Source organism: Macrosteles quadrilineatus, unplaced genomic scaffold (assembly GCF_028750875.1).
Source record: "Macrosteles quadrilineatus isolate MER2022 unplaced genomic scaffold, UCM_ALF_1.0 Scaffold_4__1_contigs__length_99947679, whole genome shotgun sequence".
NCBI classification, from domain to species: domain Eukaryota; kingdom Metazoa; phylum Arthropoda; class Insecta; order Hemiptera; family Cicadellidae; genus Macrosteles; species Macrosteles quadrilineatus.
This window is the reverse complement of record NW_026542597.1, coordinates 909,993-933,521: the sequence shown is the minus strand read 5'-3', so window position 1 is coordinate 933,521 and position 23,529 is coordinate 909,993. Positions and strand designations below refer to the sequence as shown.

Sequence of the window (23,529 nt, the reverse complement as noted above, 5' to 3'; positions counted from 1 at the left end):
GTCAGTTTTATTGTGAAAACTGCCTTGTCTTTATCTCTTTTTGGGGGTCAATGCACCAAAAAACTTCTTTTTTTCAATTTTTTTTTACCTTTTGTAGCCTGGAAATGGCCATTTCCAATGATATCAACAATAAGTAAGTTATTTACCGTAAATATAATATCACAATTCTTTCCTAGGAGTATGTCAGCTGTTTTTTCAGTGGACAGTGCCTCCCGTTTTTTGCGGTTTTACAAAAGTTATTTTTTCAGCACATATGTTCCTTGTTCTCAATAACCACTAAAGATATCAATTTGATATTTTTTGCCTTATAAATTTTGCCTAGAGACATAATTTGAATTAACAAAAACATTGTAATTACTAACAATATACATTTTATAAATATATTAGATTTTTTATTTGTAACTTTTAAACTATATTTTTTTTTATCATAAAAAGTGCAAAAAAACTCAAAAATATAAATTTTTTACATTTTACATGTGCAAAAAGACTAGATCTTTCAATTGTAAAAAACATAAGTCAGCTATTTTTAATAGTTTTTGAGAAAAAGGAACATATGTTAACATGGATAAGGATAGGACACACTGACCCCCTTAATCATCAAACTGAAAATTAAGACAGCTTGGTCAAGCTTATCAATTAGTACTTAAATCTAAAAAAAAACCCACCCTGGTATAAATTTGAGATGGTATTCTTTTTCCTCATCAACATTTTCTTTTTTACTTCTCTATAAATTATATGTATATATGTATGTGGTTGTTGATATTTCCAAAACCATCTGATACAGAGTGGTAAACAGTTATTTTTGTTTCGTTTGTCCCTGAAGAAGGCTAATGCCGAAATATAGAACTGTTTTTGTGAAAAGTTTGTAAATATTTTTTTTTAGGAATTAGCCGTTTGGAAATGCTTTTAAGAAACTATATTTTACGTAATTAGAATTCTTATTATTACTATTTGGCCTTGACTGGAGATAGAGTACATGTTAATTCCAATATCATATTGTAGCCAGCCCTTAAAAATGGACAAGAAAAGTTTAAACTAAGCTTCTAGATGTTTTCTGGTGTGTATTGCTGATTTCTGTGGAAAGCTCTTATAAATTGGCTAACAAAAAGAAACTGTAATGTAAATGTTGCATATTTTATGTCACTTAAACAATCACAGTATTGATAAAGAAGGATTGAATTAGAGTTTTGCACTATATCTTTAGACAAGATTTTTTATATATTTAAAATGTGTTTACTAAAGTACTTACAGATCCAAGATAAGCTATAGTTATGATTGTGCATGAAACTTATAAACACAGGTGCAATTAAATACGTTATGAATGTTATTATAGTATTATCACATTAACTGGCTAAGTAAAAATATTTACATTCTTTTCGGTTCTCATGTGGGTTTTAGCTTAGAAGGTAACATATATACTGTGTTCGCTGTAAAAAGTACTCGTTCGATGTAAATTGAGATTTTTAAACAATTCAATTCAAATTAATATGAACAATGTTTAAATAATGAGTTTCTATGCCTCTGAACCATAAATAAAACTGTGATTATAGAGCTACGAGCACTTACAAAAATGAAATTCATTATGTATTCGTTCGCCTACAGGTAGATGGAATTTTACTCGGAAATGGCTTTATGGCCTCTTGAAACATCAATACTTTTTGACGCCGGCGTTCATTTCAGAGCACCAGCTAGTTGGGTGGTATTATATTTATGTTTTTATTCAACTCATGCATATAATTAGGCATATAATAAGTTGCTTCATTATAATGGGATAATTTTATGATATAAATATATAATCCCTTTAATTACCATCTTATCTAATTACCTATTAAATGTGTATCTTCATACACGCTTATGTAACGAATTATTTATTTTTACCAAAGCAACACGCATGTTGATGAGATAAAGGATTTTTTTTAATAACCCTTATACATATCAAAATATCTACAAAAAACTATACATAATAACTATACATAAACTATACTAACATATATTTGCAAAATGTACAGTAATAAATCATTCTTGGAACTGGGGTGGGTATGTAACTTAAATTTAATAAGAAAAGTCATATTAAAAGATAACTGTTCAATCGTTAGGTGGCTGAAATCTGTGCCGTGTGTATGTGCTCAATGCTCAACGTCACTGTTTAATTTGTTGTGTGGTTGGTACTACTGGCTGCGTTCTGCTGGACGTTCATCGGCTGACATTTTGTGGCTCCCGTTTCTCAGACTTTGGGTTTGAGATTGTTCCAAGGCTACGGGGTTTTCTTCCGGAAGAGTTTTCTTTTGTGAACCCTGAAGTTTTTAGTTTCATAGATCGTTTCGCAACTGCTCGGAATGGAGCATTTCTGCGAGTAGAGTTTTCATACCACGGGTAAGTTGAATTCGCCAGGCCTAGTCCTCGCTTATTTCATTTTGTTTCATTTTTCACTGTTTCACTATTGTTCAGAAATGTTTTATAGAGTCATTTCGATGTGTTTTGTACTGTTTTCTGAGAGTTTCGAGTCCACTAGATAACACAATGTGCATGCCTCGTTGAGTTAACTTGTTCAGTACAAGTGATATTAAAAGTTGAGCCAATTTTCATGTTTAAGGTTAAAAGACCAAGTTAGTAAAGTGTTAACATCATTTCTGTGTAATTTTTTGAGTCATTTTGTGTAATTTTTGTGTTTAACTGTGAGCTGGTCTGGACCCAATTACATTAAAAGTTTCTAGGCTAGTTATATTTTTGTTTGTGCTAGTAGCTTTTGCTAGCCTAAATTTTTGCTCTGGTCAATTACAGTAGCCTAGCCAAGATAATAACCTTTTAAATTTCCATTTCATTTGTTCTCAAACTTGTGAATAGTAAGCAAGCACATTCATGCACTTTTATTCATGTGAGATCATGTTACTATTCTTTAGAAAACCATGTTTGATTAGGCTAGACACTAGAACAGCTTTTGTAAAAATGTGGTCGCTGACTGCAGGTAAAGAGAATGTTTTACGCCCTTTTGATTTATTCAGGCCTAGTGCAAACTGAATATATGGACTCTGAGACATGTTAGCCCTAATTAGGCCAGGTCAGTGATCTATACTTTGTATCAGGGTTGGCGACTCCACCTGAAGCCTGCCACCATTAGTTGCTGACTGACTTAACATGAGCATTCTCCTGGACTGCACCGCTGAGACTGATGCGCCGGGCCACTGCCAGTCCTCGCACTGCCAATGCGGTACCTGCTGATGGAATTACCTACACATCTAGGCCTACGCCCACTCCGGCATAATGCCGTGCTGCCATGTCTGGGGAGCGGCCATCCTGTACTCGGCCCTACTTCTACTTCTGCTTCCTGGATTTCAACAAGGTTTACGGTCAGGTCAGTCCAGCCCTTTTGGAGAGTCTCATCCACCTGAAGAAATCTAACTCCACATCAACGTTTTCATTTAACTTATAAAATAAAACCTGTAATCTTTTTACCTGCAATTTTATTAATTAGGCTTTCATTCTCTAAATTTAATTTAACTTTAACTTTCATTCAAATTTTTAAATTCTATTCTTTTAATTCTGTTTCACACCCCTTGATTAAGGGTAAAATCTTTTTTTTCTCCCTTGACGGTTATTTTACCGCTTGGAATATATTTTTGGAATATATTTTATAGTCTTTGCGAGGCGACCACATTTGTTGATAGTGTAAATGTTTTCATGTTTGTAAATGTAAAAATTATTTATTTTAAATGTAGGCCTAGGGCTAAAGTAATTCCCTTTAAATGTTTTAAAATGATTTTATAAGGTGGCCACCTAACCTAACTTAAGTTAATTTGTTTTGAAAGCACATTTAAATGTTTTCGCTTTATGGCAATTTTAGGCCTAACTTGAATTTCAATTCTAAATTAAATTGTATTTTTATTAAAGAAATTTTTTTTAAATATTTTTAAAGCTTGAATTATTATATCTTGGCTAGGGCAATGCCTATTCATTAATCGTAATTTATTATTGTTATTTATTATTGTTGCTTTTATATATACATATTTTTAGAATGAATAAATTATATTTGTGTCCAGCCAGCTCTTGTGTTGTCATTGTTGGTCCTCCACCTCAGCAATATTGTGCCGGAATCCCACCATTGATTTTGCGCTTCCAAGGGCTTCACCCTTTGATCAATGGAGTTGGGAATTCGGTTACAAATCGTACATGCAATTGTTATGATCGTTTGATCCGCAGTACTATCCCGAGAATCCTTATTTAAAATACGTGCAGGCGATTTCAACGAAACACTTATCCTCCGTTAATAATTGACGGATTTTTACAAAAGATGTGTCAAAACTAAGTATTTTTTGTATTATTTTATTACCAATTCATGTAATAAAAGTCCTCGGGCTTTGCCCCACAGGCCATCAAAATCCCAATGTATTTCTTATAAAGAAACATTATGTTTCCTTAAACACTTGAATAATTTGTAATAATCACAGTTGTTCATAGTAAATACATGATACAAACAAGAGCGTTCGTTTTCAGTTTGGATAACTGGAGTGGAGCGAGCTTTCGTTTTTAGAGTGAGTTAGGTTCGTTTATAGTTTCGATAACTGGTGTGAAGTGATTGATTATATTTATCTTTGATTAGACTCTATTAAGTCGTCGAAATATTGACTGTTATTCGTTTAGAAATAACGCCTGCAACATTTTTAGTCCAGCAGCAAGCTATACTTTAGTGTGCAAACTTGCGTAAACTCAATCTTCTTCCATACCCCTTTTAGGTAAATGTCTAGGGAGTTTAAAAAACCTGGGTGTTTACCTCCTACCCCCCACGTTTTCTGGCTATGACGTCCTCAATATGGTGGCGATGGATTTTTAAGTATATATTTCGCAAACTATTTGTCGGATCGGGATGAACTTTTTTTTGTTCGAAAGATAAATTTTCATACTATCTATCTTATTTTTACACATTTGTTGTATGTTCAGTACATTTATCGTAATTTTGCAAAAACCCGTAGGCAATTTTTAAATATTTTTGTGTTATTTTTGTTTGTACTGTAACGTTTTATTCATAAAATATATATAAAAAAACATATAGAGCTAGTTGTAGAACGTTAAACGGGCTTTACAAAAATACCATATTTTATATGCTTTAAGGCCTACTCAAAAGATAACTTCAAGAAACTAGATAAATCTGACAAAAAGACCTAATTTAGCGCAAAAACGCCTATTAGTCCGAAATCCAGGGCTGCGTGCAAGTTATATATAGAAAGTTCTACAATTTAATGTTGTTGTATGTGTCTGAAGAAGGGTTTTCAACTCGAGTATCACGTCTGCACCCACTGCATTTTCCGGTTATGACGTCATAAAAATGGCGGAAAGGGCTATATAAAAATACCTATATTTTACACTAGCTGTACCCGCAGGCTTTGCCCTGTTTAACTTCTTAATTTTAAAGATGAGCTCGTTCGCATGTCTCAATAACATCCTGGCTTAATGACGTTTTGGTTTGCAAGCTGTTGTAAATGTAAAAAAATAATAGTGCTGCACCCTGTTGGTAAACCTATTAACCATTTAATGCTATTGAATATCACAGAATCAACTTGTTTAGTTGAACCAGCTGTTAAGATTCTTTAATCTATCTATATATTAATAGGCAAGCATGTTTCTTTAAAACCTTTTTTCTCAGCTCGTGTGCATCGTAGGGAAAATCTACGCATACCGTTAGAAAGCTATTTTCCTGTAGGTGTGCAGAATCCCTTTATAAATTTAAATAGGCTCAAAGATAAGCGCAAAAAATCTATCTATATATTAATAGGCAAGCATGTTTCTTTAAAACCTTTTTTCTCAGCTCGTGTGCATCGTAGGGAAAATCTACGCATACCGTTAGAAAGCTATTTTCCTGTAGGTGTGCAGAATCCCTTTATAAATTTAAATAGGCTCAAAGATAAGCGCAAAAAATGAGTTTAAAAATTTGGAAAAATTTACATGGATTTTATGCGTTGCCATGCTGGTGACGAAATAACAACGAAATATAAACAGAAAATCAAAACAAATGGAAGAAACTCCAATCACATGTTTTATTTACAGTGTGGGGTGAAAATAGAGAAGTGAGTACATTACATATTTTTGGTCGAGTTTCGACCACTGGACGACCTCTCGTTCCATTTAAATATGAGTACTCATAAGGGTAACATGGGAAACTCCAGAGCCAATGGGGCGGAGCCCGAAGGCCCGATCAGAATTTAGTTTTCCTATTAATGCCCAAAGAATCGGTGTACCGAATTTCAGCCTCCTAGGTAAATGGAAAAAGGGAGAATTAGTGATGAGGGAGACAGTGAATCAGTGAGGGCATTGCCTTTCATAAGTATAGATACTATGTATCAGATCGGGATAAACTGTTTTTGTTTGAAAGATAAGGTTACATGCTATCTTTCTTATATACTAAGAACAATAGTAAATTCTTAAAAAATGTTTTCTTTATTTCTTCTTTTTGTATGACTAATTCGTTGATACCAAGGAAAAATTTGTGTCAGATTCCACTACAAACTGCAGGTCCCTTAGTTGTCATTAGCTCTATGGGCTATACATTAACAGCTGTGTCTAAGGAATATGTCGGCCTTAAGTCTCTGACAAGAATACAAGATCGTGCCAGTCATCCTACACTTATCTCCATTTATGCTTGACTTAAAATACCTACTTTGTATGGTATGGTTGCCATTTCAATGAAAAGTATTAAAGTGCCGATACGGACTTATTATTATTATTTATACTGAAATCTTCTTGATAAAATTGTTAAATACGCACAACACGACATTTCATTTATAAGTTCTTGCGACAAAACCAGTTCTTTATAATGAGGTAACATATAATGTAATGAGATTTCAGATGAATGAAATTAATTAACCCGAGGTTTTGTGAAACTTCAAAGAGAACTATCCTGGAGCTGCAGCAATTCTCTTTGAAGTGTGAATCCACACACAAGACCTTCAATGAGATGAGGGGTTATTAACGTAAAGCAGACATCTACCTTTATGTAATTATCAGAATGATTTTTATGGTTCAATTAACCAGCATGCCTTAAGGCGTAATTTGGCTACACAGTGATTGAAATATATGAGTAAAGTTGGCATGAGTGAGTGTACGCGCGCACGCTGATATTTTGCTGCCATCGAAACTGTACCATATTCTCTACTTTCTCTCTCTGTTCTTGCCTACGTTAAATGTAGCCAATAGCTTATGTGCATGATATATTTTTACCAATATTGCTATTAAAAAAAGTTTACACTATCCTACTTCCTTGCCGTCTATTTATGATATACAATCCATAGAAAATAGTTAAAAGTTTGTGGGAACGTGTAAAAAATATCGTTTACATTCTTACTAATACGAGTACATTGTTATTAATTCACAGTATTATTACTCTACCTTATTATCTAAATTTTGAATCTATAATTCTTTCTTTCACTAAACTCATCCTTGTTTGCGCCTCAGATAGATTTTGCCCCTTTCATGATATCATCGGTACTTGAAACGTCCCTAAAGTTTATACTGAAATGCTATTGCTTGTTTTTAGCGAAAATAGGTCTCTTGATTAGGATTAACCACTTTTCAAACTATGAAATGGTGCAATCTACCTATTAGTTTTTCGATTCCATATTGAATTGAGACTATAACTTATTGGAAATAAGTTAACATACCAATAAACCATTAATATTCTTTTTACTCTAAACTAAATTACAATTTAAAATAAATATTTTATACTCATTTGCTACTTACCGTTTTAATCCCCCTAACTCTCGGAGGAGTGAGCTGGTCTGGTGGTAGAGAGCAGGATTTCGGGCCCTAAGATCTCGGGTTCAAATCAAGCCAAATCACCAACGAATTTTATCTAAGTTATAAGTGATAACCTCTAGGTCTAGCTTGAAGTAAAGTAAAAAAGCAGTCCCTTGCATCGTAGGAAAAAAACTCCCTGAAACTCCTAGCAATATACTAGATATATGATTTCCTTTCTAATCCTCACTATTTAACTTCTTATTATCAAAATATTTATTCCATTATGGCTCGATTGTGCCATAAATGCATTCATCTCGAAGTAAGAGCACACGTATTTAACCAACCGTCTACGACGGGTGGGCTATGCATAATCTTAGCATTTTGTAATGACTGGCTCAGCAAGTCTTACAAAACAATAAGAAGTAAGAATGCACATTCTTCTTATTGTAGATGGTTCTATGGAGACAAAATCATTGCTGGGGGGTAGGAGTAAGCATACAAGTGACACATGGCTATGGTCACAGTTGTGAAAGCATTAATTAATTATAGATTAAATATGTATCATAGGTAAATTGAGATAAGATTAAGAAATCTATATATTTCATACGCAATGGCAATTCCTATGAAACACGAATTCTCCGTTAATGATATTCTGATATTTACCAATGGTTTATCAAAATAATGTATTTATTTATATAGACACCCCCTTCTTCCAATTGCCCTTTGCCAAAAGTCCTCAGGGCTTTCCCCAAAGGCTTTTGAGTGTTCGTGAAGTCATTATAAAGTAGAGATTTTGTGTACTTAAACAGAGAGTTTACTTCCATCCATTATAAAATATTAAAACCCCTTAAACATTTTATAAGAGGTTACACGTTGTTTAGTTTATAATTAATAAAACAATTTAATACTTTTTTTTTTGTCATACTTCAGCAAAAACAGCCGAAAAAATTGTTATTCCCTAGAAATTGGAAAGCCTCTCGACTAACTAGGAGTATTTTTTATTTTTTATTTCTAGGTAGTAAAAGTATCGGTTGTAAAGTCAGTTGGAAACTTCGATTATGAACAATCGCATGTTCTGAATTTATGTACATTTATATCGCCTGTAAAAATAGTATAATTTTGATAGAATAATGTACACTAACACAATCGTAATAGACGATACGTATTGAACCTCTTAGAATTAATCAGCTGCTTAATTTTAATTTCTTGGCAATCTATATATATAAAAGGCAAAGCCCTCACTGATTCACTGACTCACTGACTCACTGATTCACTGACTCACTGACTCACTCACTCACACACTCACTCGTCACTAATTCTCCCACTTCCCATTTACCTAGGAGGCTGAAATTCGGTACACCGATTCTTTGGGCATTACATATGAAAACTAAGTTGTTTTTATTCTGATCGGGCTTTCGGGCTCCGCCCCAGTGGATCTGGAGTTACCCATGTTAACCTTATGATTTTTCATATTTAAAAGGAATTAATGAATCTTAATTAGCTGTTTCAATTAAACAAGTTTGTTCTGGTCTATGATGTTCAGTAGCATTAAAGTTACAAGGATTACCAACAGGGCGCAGCACTATTATATTTTTTTAATTTATGACAACAGCTAATTTGCAACCAAAAGGTGAGTGAACGAAGCGAACGAACTTTAACCTGGAGGCGAGTTAGCGTAGTGAACGAGCTAACCTGAAGGCAAGTGATCGCAGCGAACGAGCTCCAACCTAAATGTGAGTGAGCGCAGCGAACGAACTTCAACCAGGACGTGATTGAGCCATGCGAACGAGCTCACTTACGAAGTTAAACGGTGCAAAGCCAGCGGGTACAGCTAGTCTGATAATAAACGACGTTAGGTTAATAGAACAGGAGGCTCACACTGCTATCAAAGCGTATCTGTAGAGTGCGCTCTTTAATTGGCAATTATTTCTTGTCCATACTCGGTGACGAGGATACGATGAAAAGCGTACAGTTCACGCAGCTAGTCTGGGCGCGCGGACCCTTGTGTACTAACCGTCCCCCACGCCAAAGCCATGAAGACAGCAGTGAGGCGCTGAACAACCCCAGTGTGCCGTGTGGGCCGAATGTTTTTGGAAACGAGCAATAAACACTCCCCTCTACACCCCCTGTCCTAGCGCGGCCGCGCGCCCAGACTAGCTGCGAGAACTGTACATACTGTTGAAAAGTAGTTTCCAAGTTGTAGGAAATCGGACATGGACCATGATGCATTAAACAATGCTAACAACGTGTTACTACTCCATTGTTAAATATATATTTTCTGTTAACGTGTTTTAGTTCCTTACACATGAGTAATTATGCAGATGTTTCCTTCTTTATGCTAAATCAAAATGTTTTACTTTTAGTTCAAATGCCTCCTAAACGTGGTTGTAGACCAAAAAAGTAGTACAAAAATGTATAGGAACTGTAACCTAATACGGAAGTGGAATAGATTTAAAAATATTATAAAATCCACTACGTGTTGGCTACAAACAATCTATTTGCCATGAATTTAGACAAGCAACTGCATCTGCTGAAACGAGAGTTGTGTAAGGCTAAAAGGCATCAAGCCCTACAAGACTGGATAATCCAACAGGCTGCAGTGATCCTCTTTGATGTGTAAATTTGTACAAAGGGTCTGAGAATGCAGCCAGGTAAGCGATTCTACTATAGACTACAGTTTCATCTGCTCGCCAAAAGAAAACGCTTTGAATCCTGTTACAGCTCACTGCTCTAAATATTATCATGTTGGTTCAATCTTTCTATGGGGACTAATGGTTATATTGGTCAATCTTTCAACTGATGGGACAAATAACTTTCAACTAATTGGACAAATAACCAATATCACCGATGGTATGGTGATATTGGTTTAATTCAAGAATGTATTGGACTTAAATTGCAAGATATAGGCTTTAGCTTTTACGTCCATAGTTGAATATACACCATGAAATGAAAATAAAGAACTATTACCAGCTATGTTAAGAATTTGGTAGTTTCATTTAACGTAAACAGTTTGCTACGGTCTCATTTACAAGAAAAATATATGTTCTGTATGTTTGAGCTTTTAAATGTAATTAATTTACATACATTCTATGAGCTTAAAGGAATAATGAGCCACAAAAAATCTGATAAGAAACAAAAACTCATTTACTTCAATGGTATACAAACCATTACAAGAAGAGTAAACTCATTTTAAATAATATATTTAAAATACTTTTTTTCTCTATATTACTGAAAAGTAACGTTTACACATTTTACCAAATCCTACGATTAATTGTGATTTTATATTTGAAGAGTCAACATATCAATCAGGTCCATAGGAGAGAATCCACCACCATATTTCACCACTGGAAGTTCTACAACAATTTTTTCTTGTCCTCTATATGCTCATTCCTTGATTTACTCGACAGCTTATGCATAGGCCTAATACCTATGTGGGTAAATTAAATGTTAAAAGAGGGCGCTAACCTAAACAATTTAATAATTTACACCAAAGAATAACACAAATCTGTATGGGGTTGACCCTCTTTTAATATTATCGTGTTAATTTCAAATTCATATTGGATTATTAGTTATTAGATTGAACAGGACCATTAGTCGTACAAAGTGCATCACTGGGATGATTGATCATAACTACAGAAGCTCGAGGGACGAAACCATCCATCAGCGAGTGAACCATCGTTCTTTCCGCTTCCTGATTGTGCTTTTGTTTTCATGACATAAATAATAACAGTGGGGTAAAATACATTTATTGTGTTTACATTTAGATTTTCAATTGTTGAGTGGATTTGATTGAACCACTTACATTCCTACGGCAAACAATTATTTGTCATTTTGCTTGAACAAAACAAGGAGTGTTTTGAAAATTATTCAACAAATTAATATTAAGTGATTAACAAGGAATTTTCACATTTTACAATGAAACATAAGCCTACGATGGTTGAATCTAAAATACATTATTGGAAGAACGTACTGTATAGATATTTTAGGAACTTATCAGTTTTTTTACCAACCTCATCCCAGAGAAATGGGAGTTTCAATAATTGGTGGCAATTGGTTGAAATTGCGTGACATTTAGGTTTTACTGTACATGATAGTGCTTGGAATTGATCAAAGCAGTCACAGTATTAGCATTGATATTGGATAGTGGTCAAAGGTATCAGGCAATCATGATTTCACGTAAAATCATGTTAACCACGTTAACAAAATTATAGGTTTATTTTTCTTACTAACCATACTCGGTATTAAATGCACATAAGTATCATTGAAATTAACTGTATTTTCATAAATTTCTTAAACAGCATGAGCGAATAAAACTGAAAGAAATTCACTATGTACTGCACATGTGTCCATTGTATTTGCCTAACTTCTATTTACAAAAAAGGGCCTTTGTCAGATGTTTAGTTAATTAAAATAACAATACTCACACTAAATTTACATCCAATGGAACTAACTTGTCAAAACTAGGGAGCAAAATAAAAATCACTTATCCTGTTTGTGCTAAAAATTATTAATCTAGAACCTATCTAGATCAATAATTTCTATCACGAACAGGATGTAGTAAAATTAGCATAATTTTAATACTCTACTAGATCTAATGCAAAATATAGTTAATTTTAATTTAAAACAACATTTTATAAATGAAACAAATTTAAAACATAATCTTATGTATTTTTATGAAACAATAACCAATGACTGAAACTAATGCTAAAATCAGTGGTGGTTTTTTGAAACTAATTGATTAGATATTGATAAATTCCTAAATGTCTGTTTAAAACTAACCTTAAACTAACTACAGTTGGCAAATATATAACATATGATTACATCACAAACATATTATTGTTTATGTTGTCATTTTCAATTAAATTGCTATGTTAATTTGAATCATCGTTAGTAAATCAAATGTATGCCTTTTGGGGATAATTTCAAGTTCATATTTAAATTCGTTTTAATGTGTATCTGTCTTCTTTATGTCTGTGTGTAAGTAATAAGTGTAAGTTTTGTAAATAATTTTGATCAACTACATTAATGATTTGACAATTCATATTTAGCCTTATGCATGTTATCCATATCTAACTATTATTTAATTCGGCTGCACTTTACTTTAGGTCCTACATTCATTTGAATGAAAATATCGATTATTTGGTTGCTTCATTCGATATATCGTTTAGATATATCTAGTTCGATATATCTAGTTAGGTAAGGTTAACCTAACCTAACTAACCAAACGATATATCGAATAAAGCAACCAAATAATCGATATTTTCATTCAAATGAATATCGAATGATACAATCAATTAATCGATATATCGATCGATATTTTCATTCTAATGAGTGTAGGACCTAAAGTAAAGTGCAGCCTTTAATTCCTGTAGCTTGACTCAAAGGCTACCAAACAAAACACGAGCCGATATTTTGGTGGATTGCCTGTTACCGTCATATAACCTAGTTAGATATATAAGAGTAATATTGTTTAAAAACATTATTAAATATGAAGAATTAATTATAATATGGCAATAATTAAAATCTTGAATCTATACTTATTTTTAATGATTGAATGTTTAAGCACACCAAAAAGGAGAATCAAGGGCACAAAAATCATATACACAATTGATAAATAGTTATAATTTAAAAGCTCAATGTGGTTACCATTTTATTTTCTTAAAGAGTCTCCAGAAGTGTCAGCGGTGTAATTTAGTAATGTTTTAATGTAATCTTGCAATCCTAACTTTTGTTGATAGGAGAAGGCACTCTGACCAATTAGTAATGACTGACTAAATGCAATTTTAGAAAAGCTTTATTTCACAATGAAATTCAAACTACACGTAATAAAGCATAGACAAAAACTATGCAAAACAGTTAATATAAGTTAAGTTGAAGAGAACTTTTAATGTTCAATTTGCTGATAAGGTATGCTACATTATTTTAGTATTTTGATTAAAAATAAGTACTTTGAGTCTATTGTATTTTAACGTAATTGCACTACCACTAATAAACTAAAATCGTAGATCAAAACTGGCTGACGCGTTGAAAATGGGAAACAAACAAAATCGCTTTGGCACAAATAAAAAATCTTACCATGGTAAGTTATATATATTTTTTTAAATCTATTTAGTTAATAAGTTGTAATGTGTTACAGTGGATTTAAATATGGACTTGTACTTTACAATCACAATGTATCAATACCTTTTGACTCACTGACTGACTGACTTACTGACTCACTCACTTATCATTAATTCTCCTACTTACCACTTACCTAGAAGACTGAAATTCGGTACACTCGTTCTTTAGGCATTAAATAGTAAAACCAAGTAGTCTTTACCCTGATGTGACTTTAGGCTCCACCCAATTGGCTTTGGAGGCTTCCCATATAATCTTATGATTTTTTTTTATTTACAATAAACTAGCTGAACCCGGCAGACGTTGTCTTGCCTTTGACTATTTATAATTTAAGTACCGTAACGTTTAATTGTCTTATTGTATATGAAGTGCTTATAACTAAATTAAAATACGTACGACAACTAATGAAACACATATAGTACAAAGGATAACCGATTCTTTATTAATGCTCTTTTATTAATGCTAGTTGGTAGACAATATTTTTGGTCTTTCTATTCGGCTCAATCACGTCCTGGTTGAAGTTCGTTCGCTACGCTCACTCACCTTTAGGTTGGAGCTCGTACACTACGCTCACTCACTTTTAGGTTGGAGCTCGTTCGCTGCGCTCCCTTGCCTTCAGAATAGCTCGTTCGCTACGCTCACTTGCCTTCAGGTTTGCTCGTTCACTACGCTAACTAGCCTCCAGGTTGAAGTTCGTTCGCTATGCTCACTCACCTTTTGGTTGAAAATTAGCTGTTGTCATAAATGTAAAAGAAATAATAGTGCTGCATCCTGGTGGTAATCCTTGTAACTTTAATGCTATTGAACATCATAGAACAGAACCAACTTGTTTAATTGAAACAGCTGTTAAGATTCATTAATTCCATTTCTCATAAGGTTAACATGGGAAACTCCAGAGCCACTGGGGCGAATCCGGTTGGACGGATCGCGAAATTGATGGTGTATAAATCTATTTCATGAAATTATACACGTATGTACCAAGTTTCGTGGCAATCGGTTCAGCGGTGTCTGAGTTTATCACTGCCAAATATATATACACACATCCTCTTTTATACTTATAGGTCAATAAATCATAACAGCTGTTTTAATTAAACAAGTTGGTGCTATGATGTTGACTAGCATTATAAAGTTACAAGGTTTACCAACAGGGTGCAGCTTTATTAACTTTTTGTTTGAACTTATTGTAACGGCTAATTTGAACAGAGTAGCAACAAAAAGCTATGATACACAATGACAACTGTCAAATACTAAAATGTTGTGGTATTGTGCGAATATGGTATTTTTAGTACATAATTCATCAACATATTGACTTTTCTTCCAAATCTTGATAAAAAGTAGCCTATCGTATTTGTTTTCGCCATATATAATATCTGGGAAACGGAGTAGCCTGTTAACTGTAGTGCATTGCTGATCAAGTCAATGACTTGGATGAAAGATACTAATATTGTATGAATAAATGTTTGGAGGATGTCAATAACGTGACAACTACTTAAACAAATTGAGCTGAAAATTTCCGCCAAAATATCCACAGGCTTAATGGAGATAGTATTCTTTTATTTTAGTACTCTCCTAGGTCTTTGTACTGACAGCTTTGTCCCATGTTGTTCTTTGAAGTAACCTTGAAAAGCCACTCGAAATGCCACCCAACTCGGTACGGCAATCAATAGTTTTATTAATACTTAAAAAGTCAAACGGGGCGAAGCCCTCGGGTAACAGCTAGTTGTGTATAGATTTGATGTACGTGTACTTACGACTTTATTTAAAACACATTTATTTTTAATGGTACAGTAAAAGTAAGATGACTGTTTATAATCTAAATAAAGGAACTGAAAAGATTTATAAAACAAGTAATAAGACAAGAGGCACTGAAATAAGGGATCAGTTCAACGAACATTTAGGACTGACACAATCACTTAGTTATAGAAACAATTGTTCCAAAAAAACTACTTGAAATTACTGGTAATAAATATTTATAAATTTATAGTTTTTGAAATTGTAATAGAAGATATAATATAAATATTTCTTAGTATATCTTCAAATTCTTTCTTTCAATTGTACACTATACAATTAACTACACTATACAATTACACTATACAATTGTATACTAGAGTTGTTATTGGCGCATCCTTTGTATTCTATAAAAGGATTTTTTGAAATTCCTACAGCTGTTGTAAGTAGATGCTTTTGATTGCTTTTGCTGTGCCTGAAGTTTGAAGTAGTTTGTGCATGGTGTTTTTTTTTTTAAGTATATAAGAGTAGTTTGTGCACTATTTAATCTACTATTGTAGTTGTCATTATTTAAATATTTATTTATTTATTATATTTGCCTGTTTTTGTGCATGGTGTGATTTAAGCTAAGTCAACCCAGTTTACTAACTGGGACTGTTATCCTAGCTGATTTGTTGCCAGATGATTATTATAGATGAATTTTCTGATTGCATGTAACTGCATGTTTAAAAGACCAAATAAAATTCTCATTCTCATTCATTCTTATTCTCATTCTCATTCTCACAGAACTTAATAAAAATCGTTTACAGCTTTGTATACTGCATGTAATTTTGTGTTTTAAAATAATTAGTGCATACCTATACATTTTCAGGCTGTAAAAATCAATATCAAGTTAGAATTTCTGAAGAGGATTACCTACCAATGACTCGAAGTATGAGAGAAACCCTGTTAAATGGAAAAAAGATTCAACGTGTTGTGCCTAGACCTGTCGCATGTAACGATTGCATTGTTAAAGTAGAGGATAATATAAACAGCAAAACTGAAGACTTTAATGAAGGCACATCATGCAAAGGAAAAGTTTTAAACGATGAAAATCAAAATGACGAACAGATATTTAGGGACAGTTGTTACTTACAGAATTCTTATACGCCATGCAAATATTTATCAGATAAAGCTGGCGTTTTAACACCAATAGTAACTGTTGAGAAAAGTGAAATAAATCTAAAATCACTAAGCCTCCCAAACAACAAGATTAAAGATGAGGCATGTATAGGGTTAAGTTCACGAGATGGACGTGTAAGAAAATCTTTAATAACAAACAGACAATTTTCACTAATAGATTTGAATACTTGCCTCGGAAAGTCAGAATTCACTTTAGATCTTGAAAAGAAATTAAGAAAATCGAAACGGGTGCTTGGATTCGATGAGAATTTGAGTGATTGGAAAGAATTTTCGTACAAAGGAAAAAGTAATACTTGCAGTAGAAGTACGAAGGAAAACATAACAAAGGAAATGTTTAAGCGAAACACTACAGAAAAAGCAAGAACAAATTTGTTTCAAGTATCTAATCCTTTGAATGATAATCGTCCCCAAAACTGCCAAGTTTTACGTCTATGTAGTATTGGGAAACCTCAGGCATTTTTGGATAAAACTAAACAAAATACATTGCACAGTGCTTTCCACTTGAATAAAAGAATTCCAAGTTGTCAAAATGTTGAAGCACATCATAAAGGAAAAATTTCTAACTGTGACATATGTACACTTGAATTTCTTACAGATATGCATTTTCATCATGGTGGAAGAACGACAACAATCAAGACACCGAGTGATAAAGGTCAGTGTAAGAATGTTAGAAGCAACAATGTTTTGGATAAGAATATCAGAATAATAAATAATAATAATGGTAATGCCTGCATTGACGTAAAGGTGAAACAACAATCGCCCCCAAATACGACTAGTGTCATAAGCAGTTCTCCAATGTTGTCTCGAAAAACCAGTTATGACTATACTAACGCTCACATAAGAAACATGTTTCGATACAGTAACTCACCCGGCGTAGAAGAGATTTATAAAAATCCATCTTGTGAAGAACCTTCTGTTGGTAATATACCATCAAAGTTGGGCAGACCCTCCCTATACCGATGTGTAGCCAAGAAATCAACATCTAGAAGACTCAGTCACCGGTCTTCTAAAAATAAATGTGGAGTATCTTCAACATATACTTCTTCTAGTTTTGTTTCATCATCCTCTCTTTCAACGATTATATCTTACAAGAGAGTTCGCAGGATATTTAAAACAATTATTGAAGGGAAACAGGTGAGAAGGCGCAATAAAATTGAGATATCCAAGTTTAAAGAAATGGAAGAATTGGGATTAGGCAAGTTAATAAACAATCGTTGGCAACCCAGTGAATATAAAGCGTTATCTATATGGAGGGAGATGCATGAAAATGTACAAGGTCTTCGGGGGGAGTTTATAAAATGTCATAAGCCTAATAAAATAATTTAAAACTAATAATTTGGGTCCCATTAATTGTAACTAAGCTTTTTTTATTTTCTGTTTGTTAAAGTGCAGTAAAATCCATGGCCAATACCGTAAACAGCTGACAAATGAAATATGATTCGGTTACAATTTTGACTATATTAACTGGATTAACTGTTTGATGATAATGAAAATGAAAAATTGTAAACTCATGTACACGTCAAAGTTGCCAAAAAACGAAAATTGAAAGTTGTTAAAAGTAACGATAACCTTGTTTGTCCATCACAGTTATGGACGAAGGTACGTCATTCTGTCGCCCTCGGTGTGTTTTGCTGTTTGTGATTCATCATAATTATTGAGCTGTCCACGAGGACTTGGAGTTATCCATCATTGGACGTCACAGATACCCCTTCCCTCTGCCTTCCCTTCCATTTTTGCTTTCAGTATTTCATACTTAGTTTCACTCTTTGTTAGTCAATTTATTTACGACTATTAAATGAGTTTAAGGATTCATATATCTTTTAAAACTAAAGGTAACACAGTACTCAAATATAAATTTTTTTTATTATTATTTAGTTTTGTAGAACAGACTTTTCTGAACACGTAGATAATAAAAATTAAGGAAGAAAAAAATTATTTTTAAAAATTTCAACTACTTTTATAAACTATTGCAGCCTAATTTAGCATGTCCAAGGTCCTACTACTAATCAAGACGCAGAGGGTACGCCGTCAAATATTAACTTTTTTTAAACATTTATTATTATTTAGTTTTGTAAAACACACTTTCCTGAACACACACATACCAAATATTATGGAAGAAAAATTATTGCTATACAGCGACTTTTATACACTCTTACTTAAGCATGCCCAAGGGTCCTACTACTACCCGTGAAATAATGTGAAATAATGTGGAATAATGTAATGGGGGTACTTTTGTCGTTTTCCGAAAGTCAAGTGGTTTTTAGTCAGGTACACTTTTCTTCCTCAATTTTAATCCAATTTCAATAAAAAATGGTGTGTGTGTTCCTCATATGATAAGGAACAATAATAAGAATCAGCTTCCATGACAACCAAATACCTTTGAAATAAAAAAAATATTTTATGTTAAAAATTACAAAATATTTTATGAAATTTTTAAAATCATTTCAAGTTGATAGGTTAATATTTGTAAAAGTTATGTGTACCTAAAAACTGTCATTTTAACATGGGATGGGATAGGGAGTACTGTGTCACCTTAAGGATATTATGTGACTCTACGCGTCTATACACGATTGATTATTCAAGTCAAGCATACACTAGGCTAAGATTAATATTTTAAAGCCTCTATTGATGGTTGAATATTTTTTTGCTTTAAAAGTTATACACAAATATTTGAGAAAGCAGTACATCTAAAGTGTTAATTAAAAAGTTCAATTGTTTAGTGTTTTAATCGTAAGTTATAAAATGTTCTCTTTTAAGAACTAGTTGCTGCTATACTCAGGCTAAAAGAAAATTACCCTACGTAAAATACTTTTATTGGATTCAAATTTGTTTAAAAGTAATCTACCCTATCACATGATCGTGAAGATTGGTTGGAATTCAATGCAAAATACACCACAATGTGGTTTTTGAAGGTCTATATTACCATTGACCATACACATAGCATATTAGGGATTACAACCAGTTAACAAATAATAAAAAGACAGTTATTTAGGAAAATAAACATGACCATTTAGTTTTGATTTTTTTTATATTTAGGTGAATGCAGTTGAAGACGTTGAATACGGAACTGCTATCAAACACGAAAAATTAAGGCCACGCCAATTTTGATATGGTAGATGTTTTACTTTCTGGTGATTGAAGGTGCTAAATATACTGTCCCAACAGAAATTGGTCCAGTAAAGATAACACAGCGACCATATTCAGTTTCAGGAAACACATATCTGCAAAGTTGGTAAAATCATATGTTCTATTATGACGAACATAGGCTGCACAATACCAATTAATCGTTGGGTCCTTTATAAAGGACCCTTTAAATTGTATTTTTATTTTATGAATAAGTAAATTGGAAATTCCACCTGCACATTTTAAACCTGCACAGTTCCATTTAATAGCTCCCTGAAGTGGATAAAAATCATTTCCACACTGACTTCATGAATAGACAAAATATTTGCCTTCAATTTTATTAATTGAACAGTGGATCTGATTGAATTTGACCAGTGAATCTACATACTCCCGGATATGAAGAAAAAATTGGCTTGTGTAAGTAATTAGCTTGAAAACACTTATGACTCAATACAACTTATGACTCACACAATATGACTCAACTCACTTCCTTTTACTTATCAAAACATGTTATATTAAATCAAATAGAAAAATATCATAACTAAATACAAAAATGAGCAAATTTTTATAGTATCAAAGATAGTATTTTCCCCAATATTCATCTTTGAGCAACCAAAAACAATCAGATGCCTGTTGTCTCTCCCTTGGTAAAATCTACTTTCTCTTCTTGTCATTAAGGTCCGTATTTGCCCACTACACTAGTGTCCACTTATAATTTATTTATGTCGTTAATATCTGCTATTTTGTCGTAAAAAATGCGGACATAAATAACCATAACCAAGTTTGCTGTGGTTTTAGTATGCTAGTAAGCAGTGCATGTTTTTTGCACTATAAATAACCTTAAACGTAAATTTTTATTTTCACGTTATTATGTTGGTTTTGCAAAACCTATTTACTTTAATGTTTATATTAAAATCGCGTTAATTAGGAATTATGATAGTTTTGAGGTATGTTATCCTGTATGTGGGTGTTTTTGTGTCGTGACGAAGAGTATCGCTGATAGGTTGTAGCGAAAGTGGTTTTCCGGCACTTTGCATCTCACGTGAAGTGTGATGTTCCAGTAAAAACTTACACACTCATGAAACTTGATCACGTACCGAAAATGCCACTTTTGGTACTTGTAACGAAGTATATTATTCTGCTGCACTTAACATTAAAGCCATGTTAAAAAAACTCTTATGACCTAAACCTATGTTGGTAACCCATAGAATTACAGTAAGTGGTTACCTTAACCACTTACAAAAGTTTGACAAAAGTTTGGCGACATTGATTATTTAAATGTTTCGTTAAATGTGTTTCTCTCCTTGCACATAAAAATATATTTAGAAATCCCACTAGGTAAACATTAAATTAATTCATATGTGAAGTAACCAGGTAGGAAAAGGACATAGCCAATGTTTCCATTTACAGCTCCTCTTATTAAACTGAAGTTTCCGCTCTCGCATGAACCACTCATACAATTATTAGTTCACTAAAAATGTATTTGATAAACAAATACTCACACTATTTTGGGTTTGGAAAAGCGACATAATATTTTGGCTGCACATTAAATGACTTGTGTTAATAACGATCTAATTCGACAGGATAATGCATATCTACAGATAAAATAAAGTGTTGTAAATCATCAGTGACAGAAAAGTTGAAATATTAAATTATTCTCTTCTTGGACACCATCTGAGAGCGTCTTACTTTGTAATTTAGTTTAGAAAAGACTCGCTGACAACTTCCTAACACTTTAATAAATTTACCTGCCAATTTCATTAATTTACTTTTCAAAGTTGGTAATCGGTATCCTTTACTCAGGGTTGAGCTTGATTAATGGAAGGTAGTATAATTGTCAAACAAATTAATCTACTGCAGGTTCATTAACACTGAAAAACTATGTTCATGCTTAAATGTGTACATTACAAGCTGTAGACATTGTTAGCGTGATAAAAATCTACGAACACATTCATTTGTTGCTGATTTAATACCAAAAGATATTTTAAGTTTCAAACTAGTGTATATGACAATGCAGATACACCAAGGCGCTTGTTTTGAGGTGTAAATATAGATGAATCAACTATTGATGAGTATTGAATGATTTAGCTGATATATTTGGTATAGACAAAAGCGGAATGATAAAAAACAAATGGATTGTAGTTTCAAACCATTTGGGTTACATTTAATTGATTATCCACATTCTAATATATCTAATATTTACAGTGTATTCAAAGTATTTCAAATATCCACAGTGGCAAAGGAATTACCACCTAGATTCCCCGAGGCCTAAGTAAAGCGAGAATTTAGGGTGAAGAGATTTGACACCACCGAGGCGAAGCTGCTGATGGCCAGGGGAGAACGTCCGACGAGTCTTTGGCTGCTTGCATTGCTGCGGACCAACTGAATGCAAACCCCGATTCCAAACGACATCACAACGCTCCTACGTCACTGAAAACGGCCCAGGCTTCCCAGACTTCTGTACCACCACTGCAATCAACACCGCAGGTGGAGCGAGAAGTTCATCACGATGGTTTTAACAACAGCGGAGGCACCGATAAAGGAAGCCGATGAGTCCGACCAACCGAGGTCCTCACCCCAGACCTCTTTTTACCACTCGGACACACTACTGAGCCTACCTCAGTCAAACCGGAAGGTTCGGGACTTCATCGAGACTCGCCTATAATCCAGCTCATGGCTCCTGATAAGCCCAATCATTACCCGAGATAAGGTCACCTTCCTTACATCCTGGAACGGTCTCTCTCGTCTGCTGAGTTGCTACATAGAGGTGTTTTTGGTAATGAACCAGACCACATCCAAGTCGTATTTTACCTCCTGGAACATGGAACCCCACTCTGCTGAATGAGGAGAGCTCGGAAGGTCAAGTGAGTCCTCCATGTCAACTACCTTCCAGACTTTCAACGCCCGCCACCAGTTCAGACCGAGACTCCTGAACAGGTTCCTGAACAGGAACCTTTGTTCCAGGAGTTAACGTCCCTCCTCCAGGAAGCACTCACTACCTCATCGTCGCAGCCCACCGAGGCTGACCGTATTCAGCCACCGCTTCAGAGCCCTTCGACCACCGAAAGGCTCCTGGCCTGGAATCCTTAGTACCCTTGAGATGAAAAAGTTGCCAGCTTGGGTTGATGTGTTCATCGTTGCACTCATGAGCTCTTGTCTCTGTCTGACACACATCCCGTTCTCCTCAAAGGAGGCAACATGATGCTCATCCCCAAGCCTCAAAAGGACCCGCTCTTCCCGGAAAACCACAGGCAATCTTTACGCTGACTGTGTTCTCCAAGATCTTCGAGTCAAAAGAATCATCTTGGCAAGATTCCCTAGAAGTTTTTTTACTCGATCAGGGTGGAGCGATATGGCTTCAGGAGGGGTCACTCAACCAATCTCCAGCTATTTGAGTGATGGACAACGTTTTTGCAGCAATATAAAAGAAGCACCATGCCATCTCTATCCTGATTGATGCCTTTGACAGGGTGTGGCACAAGGGGCTTATCTTCATACAGGATCCTAACGATCGTACAAGATCTTTACTTACTTACTTACAAGAGATACTTACTTACTTTCCGTGTCCGGAAATCAGACTTCGCTTTTCCAAAAATTAGCTACCGATATGGCTTTGTCATTCGCATGTAAAAGATCATCTATTGTGCAAGACTG

The 23,529-nt window shown here is 33.9% G+C and overlaps 1 protein-coding gene across 1 annotated transcript; it reads left to right on the top strand.

Moving 5' to 3' along the window:
* The first annotated feature begins 12,601 nt into the window (after positions 1-12,601).
* LOC128991658 (uncharacterized) lies at positions 12,602-22,965 on the top strand. Its single transcript, XM_054414738.1, has 7 exons — positions 12,602-12,702; positions 13,731-13,804; positions 16,442-16,501; positions 17,348-17,947; positions 18,340-18,373; positions 22,363-22,510; positions 22,840-22,965. The coding sequence occupies exons 1-7, from the start codon at positions 12,629-12,631 to the stop codon at positions 22,963-22,965; spliced, it is 1,116 nt and encodes a 371-aa protein (XP_054270713.1). The 5' UTR covers positions 12,602-12,628.
* The last annotated feature ends 564 nt before the right edge of the window (positions 22,966-23,529 follow it).